The sequence below is a fragment of the Lactuca sativa genome, chromosome 2, assembly GCF_002870075.4.
Source record: "Lactuca sativa cultivar Salinas chromosome 2, Lsat_Salinas_v11, whole genome shotgun sequence".
NCBI classification, from domain to species: domain Eukaryota; kingdom Viridiplantae; phylum Streptophyta; class Magnoliopsida; order Asterales; family Asteraceae; genus Lactuca; species Lactuca sativa.
In genome coordinates, this window is record NC_056624.2 from 153,671,328 (window position 1) to 153,687,172 (window position 15,845).

Below are 15,845 nucleotides of genomic sequence, written 5' to 3' on the forward strand. Positions count from 1 at the left end.
TGTGCAATATATTGGAGCACATTCTCTCGTGTGCTCATGTTGTTTATTGGGGACCTAAGAGTTTTTGCCAATCCATCATATAAAATGTTCACAGTTTTGATTGTCGCGAATGAAGGACCTCCATAACTTAAGGGCTGTTTCTTTTTCTTTTTTATTTCCTTATCAAATCAAGTCTGGATTAAGTGGCTGAATAAGATGTTATATATAAACTAAGCCATCTAAATGAGATACCATTTACCCTTATATTTTTTTAAATAAATTTCACAATATCCATCAATTTTAACAATATTTATCCAGATTAAGTAAAAAACAAACAGCCATATAGCAAGTAGAAAGTAGTACATTGCGACTTTCTTGCATTTACATAAAAAAATACAATATGATCATATATGTAAGGCAATATGCCGTTAAAAATTAACAGAAGAAATCCCAAAAGTGAGTGATTCTTGATAAAAACGAAAAAAAATTGTATTCAAAACCGAAAACTCGGTAACTCAGTTGACCTATTTCGTGGACTCTTCGACTGTTCCCTTTTCAGGTGATTTCTTCTTATCTTCTTCATCACCATTTTTGCTTTTTTCATCTTCTATGGATGTTTTCATGGATTCTTTGACTTCTCCTTTTGGTGACTTTGTTTTCTCTTCTTCCTTACTATCCGATGGTTTTCCTAATAACTCTTTAGTCTCTTCTTCTTTTATAGGCACTTTCGATTCACCATTTTCAATTGGTGGAGAATTTGAATTCGCGTCTTGTTTATCTTTCCTTTCCTCCGGTGATTCCACAGGCTTTGGCGGTGGTTCTTGGTGGACGTCCTTCACGGCAGGGTTTTCCGGCGGTGGTACCGGGCGGTCTTCCTTTGACTCATCTTTGACCACCGGCGGCTCGGTTTTTACCGAGTCATCTTTCACAATCAATGGCTCGGTTTTTGCCGAGTCATCTTTCACAATCGATGGCTCGGTTTTTGCTGAGTCATCTTTCACAACCAATGGCTCGGTTTTTGCTGAGTCATCTTTCACAATCAATGGCTCAGTTTCCTTGGGTGGATTGATTTTATTGATGTCATCATGTTTAGATGAGTCAGATGATGAGTTGGCTTTCGATTCCAATGGTCCAAGCTTTGCTTCAGCATCCTTGATCAAAAATGTTAAAGCCCTAGCGTCACGTGCTCTTGCCAACTTTTCAGTATTTGTCAGCTGTCACAATGTGAAATTTAACATTTTTTTTTTCATCCATATTGTAAAATTTATTAAAAAGAAAAAAGATAAAAAGATAAAAACTCACATTTCGGATTTGTTCTACCCGATGTTTAAGATCATTTTCATTAGCTTCCTTATGAGCAGTTCGAATAATAAGCAACAAATGTCCCGAAAGATCATCCGTATTATGTTTTTGCACATCGCATTTTGGTATACAAGACTTACACCCAACAGTATAAAACGCACAATTCACAAGCTTCATAGGACAAATCGTGACACAATGTCTATCCATTTCTCTCCTCATAACAAAATCGGAACATTTTTGTTCACAAGCAAGTATCATAAATGGACAAATCGCCTCGTGATTTTCCTTTTGAGCAGCACAGTATCTTGTCGTACACCCTTCATTCACACAATCCATACCTCGAAACTTACACTCCAATCGATGTTTACCGATTTCTTCTTCGGATCCACAAGCCACATTACAATGAAACGAATTCTTGTAGTCGACATTTTTAAGGAGAATTGAAGCAATGCATTCTCTTCGAGCGAGTAACCAGAAGCCATTGATTTCCATTTCTTGTACAAAATCATCGATTCTGTCTTCTCTTCCATCACTGGAAACCCACTCAGAGACACGGCTAAACATGTTTCGTTTTGAAGCTGCGAAATCGTCGATTAGGGTTATGATTATGTCGTATGGGTGTTCGGATGTTTCTGGTACAGGGGTATTTTCGGAAAGTAGGAATTCGGCTACGTAAGTTTCGCTTCGTTGTGTGAGGTAATCGGACATTTCTTTTCTCATGTCGACGGCGACTGTTCCTGCGTTCTTGAAAAGGCCGCCGGTTGTGTTGTCGACGCAGGCGGAGGCTAATCCGGGAAGAAGTTCTTGAGCGATTTTGTAGACGACTTCTGTGTCGCATAGTCCACAATCGTAGGATTTGGGATTATTGGGTTTTGATTCATCGGGTTTGGATTCGGGTTTGGATTCTACTGATACTGTTGCAGGTGGATCCATGATCGGTTATGGTTATCCTGATGATATAAATTATGTTATTGAAAGTTCTAAAACATTTAAGGAAACATAGTTAGTGTTCAAATATAACATATACAAGTGCACAAATTGAAAAGATAAGAAATAGATTATGTTATAGTTCATACATCAGAGACTTGAATAGTAAAAAATGGAATATATTGTGGATACTATAGAAATCAGAAGATAACTGACATCAATGTGTTTGAAGATTTTTACTTTGAAAATCAACCCATGATGGCATTGTAATTTCAAGAAAATAGCAACAATTTCTATACCAAAATTATATAAATTAGCATCCAAACATAAGAGCCTAACAAGAAGCATTAACAATGGCAACTTTACCTTCCATGATCGCATTGATAGCATTGAAGTGAAATTCCCAAAACAAAATTGAAGTGAAATTGTATAACTTGCAGTTTTTATCTTTTCTGTTATATTATTAAAGATCAAAACCACAGCCATAAGCCATAAGCTCTCATATTCCCCATCAATCTTTCCAACCAAATGGATGATCACAACACCAATTCCCTCTAAAACCATAAATATTCCCTTTACAGCATTTTCTTTTGAGATCATTGATAAGATCATATAACACTAATGGAAAAGTAAATTAAATTGCATTTTCCAGCAAGTAGGCTAATCGACAAAAAGAATGAAGACAAATAGAGGTTCAAGGGCATACAGGTCCAACTTCAATATATTTTGTCAATACCAATACTATATAGAATCGAAACTAAAATCAACCCAGACGAGAAAACAAAACAAAATCCATAATTAGGAGTTGAATTTCATCCAAATTAAAATCGCTAATCGAATCAAACGGATTTAAAGCCTTACCTGAAATGTGGGTTTGCTTCTATTTTCTCCTGGAAACCCCTTTATATAGGATAGAGAAAGAAATGGGGTGTTCTTGTAGTTTGTGCAGATGCGATGGAAGGGGAGATAGTGAGGGATCGATGGAAGATGGTTGTCGGAGGGAGCAGCGCCCGGAAGCAGGTTGTCGGAGGAATCGCAGCGATGGAAGATCGTTGTCGGAGGAAGATGGTTTGACGAAGGAGATAGCACCTGATGATCGATCGAGGAGGTGTTGATATGACCCTAATTTTAAACCCACCGATAAAAAAATAAAAATTAAAAAAATTAAAAATTAAAAATAAACTCATGAACATCATCGGTTTCTTTGGCTTCGATTTATATTTTCGGGGTGTTTCACTTAGCTTTTCACAGCTAAAAGTCTTTTTTATAAAAGAAAAAAAACAAAAAGATGTTTGGCAAACTAAGAACTTTTGGAGTTTTAATACAAGAAAAATCATCTTTTTAGAAAAGTCAGGAAATCCTGACTTTTTGTAACTTTTTGGAAAAGATCTTTTGAGCTTTTAAAAGCTAAACCAAACACCCCCTAAGACTTTCTATTTTGTTTTTTCTTTAAATTAAAGAAGTTTAGATTTTCAATTAGTAGATATTTTCAGTCTAATTCGTTCAAAATTTTCGTGTAAAACTAAATATATTTTTTGTTAAAAGAATATCCCTATATCATAATAAAAGCACTTCAATGGTTAACATATATCATGACTTAAGAGGAAAAATGACTCTTGAGGGTAATTAATTTTTGCATTTGTATTCATTTGGTCATTCTCCTTTTTTTGTATTCAATATACCAACAAACTTGTTGTTTGCGTTCATCATAACCCTTTTGACCGGCTTTTGACCTGTGATAGTCGGTCAAAGGGTTATGGTGAACACAAACAACAAGTTTGATGATATATTGAGTAAAAAAAGGAAAAAGACCAAATGAGAACGAACTCAACAGTTGATTACCCTTCTGAGTCACTTTCCCCGAAAAGTTAAATGAAATTAAAATTGCAAAATTATCAAAACTGCAGCCTTCTTTGGCTATAACGTATATGAAGAGCGTTTCAAAGGGGTAACCTTGTTAAAACATGGTCTATGTTATGCTTATTGTGGTTAGCTGTCAACACCTCTCTGCAAAAGGATATGACTATGTATGAGAGGTATATTTATCAGCATAAACGTTTGTCTCAAGGTATATTATGGTGATGTGTCTACAAAAGCAGCATGATATTGTACATATTGATGTTGTATCTTATCTCATGAATTCGATCTTAAAGCTAAGTAAACTCGAAAATCACAGCACTTGTGATTCCAATCGTTTGTAGACTTGTCTAGAATCCATGATACGATAAATCATTTGATTGGAAATGTAAATGTAGTCATGAAATGCGTCTGCTTAGCCAAGATTCCCCTAATAAATATTCAAGTGCATTACAAAGTTGTACATGTATGAATAATGTTCTTTCGTGGGTTATGTTTTGAAGAGAAGCAAGAATAAATCTCATAAAGTCATTAATATCAGTAGGAGATGACATGTGATTTGCTCTAAATAAGTAAGGGAAAATGAATCAGGAGGGTAACCAACTGTTGCATTTGTTCTCATTTGGTCCCTTTCCTTTTTTTATACTCAATATACCATCGAACTTGTTGTTTGTGTTCACCATAACCCTTTGACCGACTATCAAAGGTCAAAAGCCGGTCAAAAGGATTATTGTGAACACAAACAACAAGTTCGATGATATATTTAATACAAAAAGGGATCAAATGAGTACAAACGCAAAAGTTAATTACCCTCAAGAGTCATTTTTAAACATACATCATATTTAAAATTTCACAACAAATGAAAATATTTATATAATCTTACGAAATTATATTTCATAAATAAAATATCATTAAATATTTGATAACAATAATTAATTAGTAAAAAAATAACAATAAATTAAAACTAAAATATAGAAAGAGGACTTAGGTGTATAAAGTTTTAAACTATATTGACCATTTAATATATATTGAGTGGTCAATAAAAAAAAGAACATGACTTATTAAAGTAGTTAACTTTTCGGTTTGTTCACATCTGAGTAATTATCTTTTTTTGTACACATCTAGGTAACAAACTTGATGAAAATGTTCACATATAACCATTATGACCTGCTGTAGCAGGTTACATCCTGCTACAATAGGTCATAAATGTCATATGTAAACACTTTTAACAAGTTCGTTACTTAGATGTGTACCAAAAAATAGTTATCCAAACATAAACAAACCCAAAAGTAAGAGTAAATTACACGAATGGTCCCTGTGGTTTGGGGGAATTTGTGTTTTTGGTCCCTAACTTATTTTCTTAACTCGGATGGTCCCTACTCTTTATTTTTGTTGCGCGTTTGGTCCTTGTTTTACCTAAAAAGACTATTGTGCCCTTATTAATTTATTTTTTTAATTAATTTTCTTATTTATGTATTTATTTTTTATATATTTAAAAAAATTAATAGACCCCACATATCTGGATCTCCTCACCGTAAACCTGAAACCATATTTGAGAAATTTAATCTGGGTCTCACCAGTCGCCATCTCATCTCTCATTGTCCTCAACTTCTATTTCCTTCTCATATTTAGTGACATCGACGTCTTCATCATCCTTTTTTTGTCCTTCAACTCTAGCGAATCAACACCATAACCCATTGTCTTTTCATCTTTAGTGGGTTGTGGTGTTGATTTGACAGAGTTGAAGGACTGAAAAAAAAAAGGATGGTGAAGACATCGATATCACTAAAGATGGAAAAGAAATAGAAGTTGAGGAGGATGAGAGATGAGATGGTGAGGAGATACAGATGTGTGAGGTCTATTAATTTTTGTTAAATATATAAAGAATAAATACATAAATAAGAAAATTAATTAAAAAAATTAATTAATAAGGGCACCATAGTCTTTTTAGGTAAGACAAGGACCAAGCGCGCAACAAAAATAAACAGTAGAGATCATCCGACTTAAAAAAATAAATTAGGGACCAAACACATAAATTCCCCCAAACCAAAGGGAACATTTGTGTAATTTATTATTTATTTTTCGTTTTGTTCATATTTGGATAACTATTTTTTTGTACACATCTAGGTAACGAACCTGTTGAAAGTGTTCATATATGACCATTATGACATGTTGTACTCATATGCGAAAAAACCGAAAAGTTAATTACCTTAATAAGTCATATTCCCTAAAAAAGAACAAAAAAAACTATTTGCCTCAAATGGTAATAAGTGCTCAAAATTAAATTTAAAAAAAAAAAAAAAAAAAAAAAAAAAAAAAAAAACCTAATAGTTATAAGCTTTAAATAAAACTCTCGTTAAAGATGCCCTAACATATTATTTTTCTATTCTTCTTGTTAAACCTAAATCACAAGAACTTGAACATTTGACTCTTCTTAGATACACGACAATTTACAAAACATTATATTTTTCTTTGATGATGATAATATTTTTTTTGAACGGCAGAAACTCATTGAAGAATCTAGAAAGACGCTAGAAGAAGTTACAAATTACAACTAAAAATGGAAGAATTGACCAATCAAACCAAGATAACGACTCAAATCTAGCTCGATATTTGATCTGATTAAAGGATGCGACTTGAATATCATCTATCATCCGCATTAGATTGCATTTTCATTTTTTGAAGATAATGTTATTTATGGATTTCCATAAAAACTACAACACTAGATAAGATAAGGCAATGAGTAAATTGCATTTCATCTTGTCCGCTCTCATGGAGTTAATCAACCACATCAGAGAAAAGAAATTGTGAGGGATTGCCAAATTAACACCACCCATGAGAAGAACCATTTCCACACCTTTGTAGCATAATCACAATGAAATAAAACATGATCTGTCTTTTCATCCTCTTTCTGACAGAATTAGCATGGAAAATAGTCAATAGTAACACCTCTAATAGCAAGGCTGCAAACTACTAAATCCTGTTTAGCATGAGCCGCCACACAAAATAATTGACCTTTGAAATCCAATAAATTATTTAATATGTATGAATATATGGATTTATTAGATATATAATTGTATTTAAGTGGGATTTTATTTGCAATAAGTAATCATTGTGGATTTCGGTATCTAGAATGGGCAATAAGGAATCTTGATGACAATAAATTCTTCGTTGATTCTAAGGATGTCAAAAAGTCCCGCGGGACCCCGTTCCCGTGGGGGCTCTTCTCATTTGGGGGAATTTTTTTAAAAAATCGGGGGCGGGGACGGAGGCGGGGGCAAGGTTAACCCCCATTTTAATTTCGAGGTGGGGTGAGGGTAGGCGATCCCGTCCCAAAACCCCTATGGGGACCCCGTTTATAAATTATACATATATTTACATATATTAATTGTATAACTATAATAAACGATAACATAATTTTGAGCTTCCAAAAATCATCAAAAAAAAATGTTTTTAAGTTGTTAGTATAATGTTTTTAAGATATCATAACTTTTTTATTTTCTAACATGTAAAATTTTGTTATAAATAATTATTTGTGTTCGTTCGGTCCGTTTACAGGCATATTAACACATATATAAACAAAATTCCTAAACTATACATAGTAATTTTTTATTACCTTTTCTTTTTAATTTTTTCTTCATCTTTTTTAAATTTAGTCACTTTTAAGTTTTGCTTATCTATTAGGTGTATGGGTGTGAATTTTCTGTTGTATCTCTTTTTCTCCTCTAAAAATGACTTCGGGTCTCTCTCTCTCTCTCTCTGTCTCTCTCTCTCTCTCTTTCTCTCTGTCTCTCTCTCTCTCTTACACACACACACACTGATTGATGGGTTTTGGTATATGATATTTAGGATATTGGGGGGTTTACCTCGCCTTCATGATAAAGTTGTGGCAGAAGCTAAAGTGGTTGCACCTAAATTTGCTCTTAGCCAGAGAAAACAGGTTGAATTAAATAGTTATGTGATCTATATATTGGTATTTTGTTTCATGGAATTGCTTTCCTATTTATGTGACCTTTCTTGCTTACAGGTTAAATAGACCTGCTATGTACGCGACTGATGTGTCACTTTCTCTGTTATTCAAGTTCAATAAGAAAAGCCTCTAAAGCTTTGGCATGTTCTGTACCCTGTTCAGATTACCAAAACTACATAAGTTTTTCCAGTTTTGCCCTTCTAAGTTTTGTCCCCTGCAAAGTCACTTTCCTGTCCCTGTTGCTATTTTGGTGTAAATTCTCAATTGTTGCGGCTAGAGTCCAACACTTGGTATCAGAGCAAGCCTGGTGCATGCCCAAATATCAATCTCGTGAAGAGATGACAGGAAACAATGGAAATGGTGAGAAGGAAGGCTTGGTTACTCTCCACTATCCGATGCTGTCAAGAAGTAACTACTCTGCTTGGGCCATCAAGATGAGGGTCTTCATGCAAGCCCAGGGAGTGTGGGATGCAGTGGAGCCCAGGACAAGCAATATTGTGGTGGAAGTAAAGAAGGAGAAGATGGCACTTGCAGCCATTTATCAAGGGATTCCTGAAGACCTTCTACTATCCTTGGCTGAGAAGAAAACAGCAAAAGAAGCTTGGGAAGCCTTAAAATTGATGTTTGTAGGAGCAGATAGGGTAAAGGCTGCAAGAATTCAGACATTGAAAGCTGAATTTGAGGCATTAAGTATGAAGGAGGCGGAAGGTGTTGATGAGTTTACTGTGAAGGTAATCAACACAGTTAGTACCCTGCGCACTCTTGGAGACACCATAGAAGAGTCCTATGTAGTGAAGAAACTGCTAAGGGCTGTTTCATCCAAGTTTCTTCAAATTGCCTATACATTGGAGCAATTTGGTGATTTAGAGACAATGACAGTCGAAGAGGTTATTGGAAGACTGAAAGCCCACGAAGAAAGGATGAAAGGCCATGGAGAGAGTGATGAAAGGAAACTTCTCTTGACTCATAAGGAATGGTCAGAGAGGAATAAAAAGAAAACAGATGGGGAAACCAAGCAAAAGTCAAATAGGGGCAATGTTGGAAACTCACGTGGTCGAGGCAGGGGCAAAGGTAGGTCTGGTGGTCGTGGTAGAGGGGGTTCATATCATCAAAAGAAAGGCAATCACCAAGCATCTGGTAGTCAAGACAAGAGTGGGATCCAATGCTACAACTGCCAGGAGTTTGGACACTATGCAACTGAGTGTAAGAATCCCAGAAGAGAAAGAAATCAAGAAAACAATTTGATACAATATCATCATGACAATGAACCTGCTTTGCTTCTATCAACTTTCGAACATGGTGAAGTATTTCTCAATGAAGAAAATGTGACCCCACAGTTAAGATCACAAGGTGACATCTTCAGTCAGTCAAGTATGTGGTATCTTGACACAAGGGCTAGTAACCACATGACTGGAGATAAGGGCAAGTTTAGAAATCTGAATGAGTCAATTCAAGGATATGTGAAGTTTGGGAATGAAGCAAAAGTCTGTATATAAGGAAAGGGCTTAATTGTCTTTCAATGCAAGGATGGGAGTCAATGCAAGCTTGATTAGGTATACTATATCCCAGACTTATTGCAGTAATATAATAAGCCTGGGACAACTAGCAGAGGGAGGAGATGAAATAAGAATTAAAGATCCATTTTTATGGGTCCATGATGTCACTGGGAAATTACTGATGAAGGTTAGAAGGTCCTCAAATAGACTCTATAAAATAGAGTTGGAAGAAGTCAAAGGAATATGCTTGATAGCAAAATCTAATGACCCATCGTGGTTATGGCACATGAGAATGGGTCATGTTAATTTCAACTCAATGAAGTATATGCAGGAGAAGAAATTAATAAAAGGAATGCCTAAGATGTCCATTCCATCACAGCCATGCGAAGGGTGCTTAGTGTGAAAGCAAGTAAGAAAACCATTTCCTTCACACTCTAATTATACAGCAAAGAAAAGGCTGGAGCTAGTTCATGGTGATCTTTGTGGCCCTGTTTCACCTCCTACACCCTCAGGGAACCGTTACTACATGCTACTTGTTGATGACTTTAGCAGAGTAATGTGGGTTTATTTGCTAAAGTCAAAAGATGAGGCATTTGAGGTCTTTAAGAACTTCAGAAGGGGAGTAGAAGTAGAGATTGGCGAGAAGTTGAAGATGTTTAGAACAGACCGTGGGGGTGAGTTCTTGTCAAATGAATTCACCCAATACTGCAATGAAACAGGTTGGAAAGACATTATACAACACCATTCTCCCCACAACAAAATGGTGTGGTGGAGAGACGGAACCGAACAGTGCTCGAAATGGTTAGATGTAATATGAAGACCATGAAGATGCTTGATGTTCTGTGGGGGGAAGCTGTAACTCACTCAGTATATGTTCTAAATAGGGCACATATGAAAGCTTTAAGTGATACAACTCCCTACGAGAGGTGGACTGGAAGAAAACCGAATGTGGAACACCTTAGGGTGTTTGGTTGTATCGCTCACATGAGAATTGCAAAGAATCATCTAAAGAAGCTAGATGAGATGAGCATACGACTGGTTCATCTGGGAATTGAAAAGGGCACAAAGGCATATAGGTTGTTGGACCCAGATACCGGGAAAATATACGTGAGTAAAGATGTAGTATTCGATGAACAGCAGGTTGGGTGTGGGAGAAGTGTGTGAAAATTAAAGTGGTACCAGGTATGAGTTTCATTGTTGAAGGTTTTAACCTAGATGAGGCTTATGATGATGAAGTCGATTGGGAGCCGGATACCTCACAACAAGAAATTGGGTCTCCTCTAAATAATGATGAGTGGACTGAAGACTCTCAGCCCATTAATTTTGAAGTCAACTCTCAATCAAGCCCATTTATTGATACAACAGGTACGCCAAATTCACCTGGTACACCAAATACTCCAATTCCGATAGCAACTCCCAGCACCGCCTCAAGCTCCACAGGCAGTGGAGCCCCGAAGCGCTATCGACTGCTCACCGAGCTGTACGAGAACACTGATGAAATCAACCTACCCCCAAAAGAATTGTTGATGATCCTCAATGATGGAGAACCAACATCATACACAGAGGCGAGTAAGAGTAGCGAGTGGGTAGCCGCTATGGATTCCGAATTGGCATCAATTGAAAAAACAACACCTGGAAGTTAGTCGATCTTCCAAAGAATCGAAAACGCATAGGTTTAAAATGGGCGTACAAGTTGAAGCGATACCCAACTGGGAAGATCATAAAGCACAAAGCGAGGATTGTGGCAAAGAGGTACATCCAAAAATACGGAATCGACTATGACGAGGTTTTCGCTCCAGTGGCCAGAATTGAAACAGTACGCCTCATTCTAGCTTTAGCAGGAACTAATGGATGGTGGGTGCACCATCTTGATGTGAAATCATCATTCCTTAATGGCGAATTAGAACAGGAGGTATACGTCTCACAACCTGAAGGTTACCAGAAAGAAAGAGAGACGAACAAGGTGTACAAGCTGACTAAGGCTCTGTATGGCTTAAAGCAGGCCCCGAGGGCCTGGAATGCGTGTTTGGATCAATACCTAAAACAATTGGGTTTTGCTCGTTGTGCTCATGAATATTCAGTATACACCAAGAAACACAATCGTGACATACTGATTGTTGGGGTATATGTAGATGACCTACTTGTAACTGGTAGCTGCCACAAGCAAGTTCAAGACTTCAAAAGCGATATGAATACCAAGTTTGAGATGAGTGATCTTGTTCTCTTATCATATTACTTGGGCATTGAAGTAGGTCAACAGGATGGTATGATTACACTAAAGCAAGAAGCCTATGCTAAGAATTTACTCATCAAGACCCGGGTGTTAGATTGTAACCCCACCAAGAGCCCAATGGAACACAAGCTAAAGCTTCACAAGGATGAAGAAGGAGAGTTGGTGAATCCCACAGAATACAGGAGCATCGTTGGAGGACTCAGGTATCTGACCCATACCCGTCCAGACATATCGTTTGCAGTTGGAATAGTAAGCCGCTACATGGAAAGGCCAGCTACAAAACACCTTCAAGCTGTTAAGGGAATACTCAGGTATGTGAAAGGCACCCTTGACTATGGTCTGAAGTACTCAAGAGGAAGAAAAGAAGTTGTGATTGCTGGATACACTGACAGTGATCTAGGGAATGATGTGAATGATAAGAGAAGTACAGGTGGGATGGCTTTTTATGTGAATGGAAATTTGATTACATGGGCCTCACAAAAACAGAGATGTGTTGCCTTATCCTCCTGTGAAGCAGAGTTTATGGCAGCCACTCTAGCAGCTTGCCAAGGAATATGGCTTAGAAGACTCCTCAGGGAAATAACAAGGCAAACTGTGCCACCTGTAACTCTGCTGGTTGATAATCGTTCATCACTTGACCTCATGAAGAATCCAGTCTTTCATGGAAGGAGCAAACACATAGATATAAGATTCCATTTTATTCGTGAATGCATAGAAAATGGGGAGATAACAGTGAGTCATGTAAGCAGCAAAGAGCAGAAGGCTGACATACTCACCAAGACACTGGGAAGAATTAAACATGAAGAAATGCGGAATCTTATTGGAGTCAAGAAGTTTTAAGCCTATGAATTAAGGGGGAAAGTATTGAGAGTTAATTCAGAGGCTGCTGCTCACATGTTTTATTTTAATGTGGAATAAGTCAAACTAGTGTTTGAAAGTCCTGGTCTTTAGCTTAGTGGAGTTAGTTCCTATTTTTATGTAAGTTTTTGTTTTAAATAGACCTGCTATGTACGTGATTGATGTGTCACTTTCTCTGTTATTCAAGTTCAATAAGAAAAGCCTCTAAAGCTTTGGCATGTTCTGTCCCCTGTTCAGATTACCAAAACTACATAAGTTTTTCCAGTTTTGCCCTTCTAAGTTTTGTCCCCTGCAAAGTCACTTTCCTGTCCCTGTTGCTATTTTGGTGTAAATTCTCAATTGTTACGGCTAGAGTCCAACAATCTCACCATCAAATTGATCGGATTGGTCATCTATTTTTTTGAGATTTTCAACTCCAATAAGGTTATATTAATCTAAAAGTTAAAAAGCATTCAACCTAAGGTTTGGGTGCATAATGAATATAATCTAAAATTAACAATGTTGGTTAGGAGAAATGCAAAAATAGCAATATACTCTTGTTTGTTTATGAAATTATAGCTCCTAACTTTGCTTTTATTTCCTAACTTTTTTTTAACATTATTTCATTATTTCTTTTCTTTTTTATTTAAGTTTGAAAATACAATTGTTTAATAAGAAAAAAATATTAAAATAAAATTTTAGAATCTTAAGAATTATAAATGAAAATATATTGCTATATTAGACACAGAAGTGGAAAGAATTAGAAAGCATAATGTCATACTATAACTTATGTAATTATTAACAACTTAACAATAAGTTTAATTTACTTAAAATCAAAATTCAAGATTTGTACAAAAGGGCAAAATAGACATTAACACACGCACACCTATATAGAAACAAAAGTAAGCTTCTCAAATCCAATATATTTAATTCCTCCAAAACGATTAGGAGTGTCAACTTCTTTGACAAATAGAAGATGCTGCATCACAATTCACATATGTCTTTGCTTATAAGAATCAATGATTCTTTTTTTTTTTACTAATATTTTTCAAAATTCTGATTCTCCTATTCCTTCGACCATTACAAGTTCACATTCAAATCAATGGCAACTTCTAATTTTATTTTTTACTAAGATGTGTTGTTGCTAAGTTGTTAGCAATAGGATTGTCTGCTCCTTTTAACAAACTTAAAAAAATATGCAAACAACATGTAACTAGAACTACATCAACTTTCAAAGTAGGTTGATATTATTCTGTTTGACAAGTTTATAAGAAATATGAAATCAAATAATAGGGTCATTGATGCTAGTCAAATTGATTTTATGGTTGTTGATGGTGTAGTGGACTCTGGTGTTCATGGGTTAGCGAACCACTATACTTTCCATTTGTTGCTTTAGTATTCACAAATAAATGAAAATATGTTTATATTCTTGTATTTATTTGTTTTTAATAATATGAAAATCATTTTTATAATTGTTTAAGGTTTAAAATTGGCCTAAAGAACTTTTTTATGAATTAACTCAATTAAGTGAGTGACTTCAAACCCATTTGAACCTTGTACTTCTTAAGATGACTTCAAACCCATTTGAACCTTGTACTTCTTAAGAGGTAAGTTGCCTATTTACTTTTCATGAATTTTTTTAATTGTATTTTTTTTTTAATTTCAAGGGCTTAATTTTGGATGGAAGTTTTTAATAAGGGCTCTATTTTCTACTTCAAGGCTCAATTTTTTATTTTCAATAATCAGGTAAGAACATCTTCGCGTTTTGTGGTTTTTTTGAATTTCGGTATTTACTGTTGTTTTAATCAACTTACAGGTGTTTGCATCAACAACATGGTACGACTGTAATTTCGTTTCAAGAAGAGTCCAACATAAATGATCGGTTATGTTCTTCAATTTTGTTTAAATAATTGCATGTTCCACTTCTCTTCTGGGAATGCATAGCAGGTTGATGATTCTTTACCGTTATGGAAGCTATTTTTTTATGTTGTGTAGTGTAAACGAAAATAGCCTTGTATTTGCCTATTTGACGTTGATTGTAGCACAAACGCATTTCATCGGGAAAATATGCTTCTAATATGGGACTAGAAAACAAGTTTAATGTAATCAGTTCAGTGTAACTCAACAAAATCTTCCCGTTTTGTCCACTTGTTTGGCGTATCGAACCCCGCAAAGCGGGGATTCTTCCGTAATTAAGAGTAATCATCAGAAGGTATGTATAACATAGGCTGCATAGCCTATATTTGCATAACGTGCGTTGTTTGCAATATGATAATATTCTTTTATTTTTTTAGTATCAATTTCCAACTTAGTTTTTTTAATAGCAATTTCCAATAACATAACCTTATTTTTTAACAGTAGCAATTATCAAACTTTTGTGGTATAAAAGTGTACTAAAAAACCACATCAAGTTATACATTTTAAAGTCAAATCGCAACAGAATAAAAGCGCACCACATAAAAAAACAAAAAATTGTACCGCTTAAAAACCACATCATTTGGTTTATGTGCTTATAAAAATTGTATTTGCGGTTTGTGGTTTAGTTTTGGCAATAAAAAACATTGAATTTCACCATACTCACCCATAGCTTAAGACATAAAGTGAAGGTTAATGTCATGTGAGGATGTCTTCCAAATCACAAGACAAGCACTTAATCTATCAAATCACTTTTTAATACATGAATAATTTTAATTCAAATATTCATATTAAGACTTATTTTAGTCGTTGGGGAGGAAGAAGGAACTTCTTGAAGAGTCATTGCTTGACTTGGAGCTTTTGGATCCAACTTTGTTCACCTAGATCTAACTTCTGGAGGTATAAAGTCTCAACCTTGAGAGCCATTTCTTATAGATCTAGCTAGGGGTAAAATGGTCTTTCTACCCCAAGTATAAATTCATGATTATGGATTGGAACCCAATTGTTAATTGGGTGTTGTTTTGATATAGATAGTTCGGGGTGGTCAGCCAGCAGCTAGAGATTTATCCGCATGATTCAGCAGTGTGTGATGAGTCTTCTCACTATATCCATGGGTCGAAGGCACCAACGCCGACACATTACATGTTTGTGGAATGCTAGTTGTCTATATGATACTTGCATGAAAGACCATAAGGGTAGCCCATGACACTTGGATATCAGACCATTTGGGGGGGGGGGGGGGGGCTATGGCATTCCAGGAAGAGACTATGAGAGGATCTCATGACACTTGGATATTAGACCATGGGGGGAGCCCATGACATTCCAGGTA

General features: G+C 35.7%; 1 protein-coding gene across 1 annotated transcript; it reads right to left on the bottom strand.

Annotated features, from left to right (window-relative positions):
• Window positions 1–322: 322 nt before the first annotated feature.
• LOC111883414 (uncharacterized) lies at window positions 323–3,447 on the bottom strand. The gene is made up of 3 exons (XM_023879749.3): window positions 3,070–3,447; window positions 1,282–2,231; window positions 323–1,193 (listed from the first exon to the last, which is right to left on the bottom strand). The coding sequence occupies exons 2-3, from the start codon at window positions 2,212–2,214 to the stop codon at window positions 504–506; spliced, it is 1,623 nt and encodes a 540-aa protein (XP_023735517.1). The 5' UTR covers window positions 2,215–2,231; window positions 3,070–3,447; the 3' UTR covers window positions 323–503.
• Window positions 3,448–15,845: the final 12,398 nt, after the last annotated feature.

Excerpts from the sequence above, each read along its gene's own strand:
- LOC111883414 (XM_023879749.3), bottom strand. The coding sequence starts at position 2,214 with ATGGATCCACCTGCAACAGTATCAGTAGAATCCAAACCCGAATCCAAA. Across the intron at positions 1,194-1,281 it reads GGGTAGAACAAATCCGAAAT|CTGACAAATACTGAAAAGTT; the intron begins GTGAGTTTTTAT and ends ACATTGTGACAG.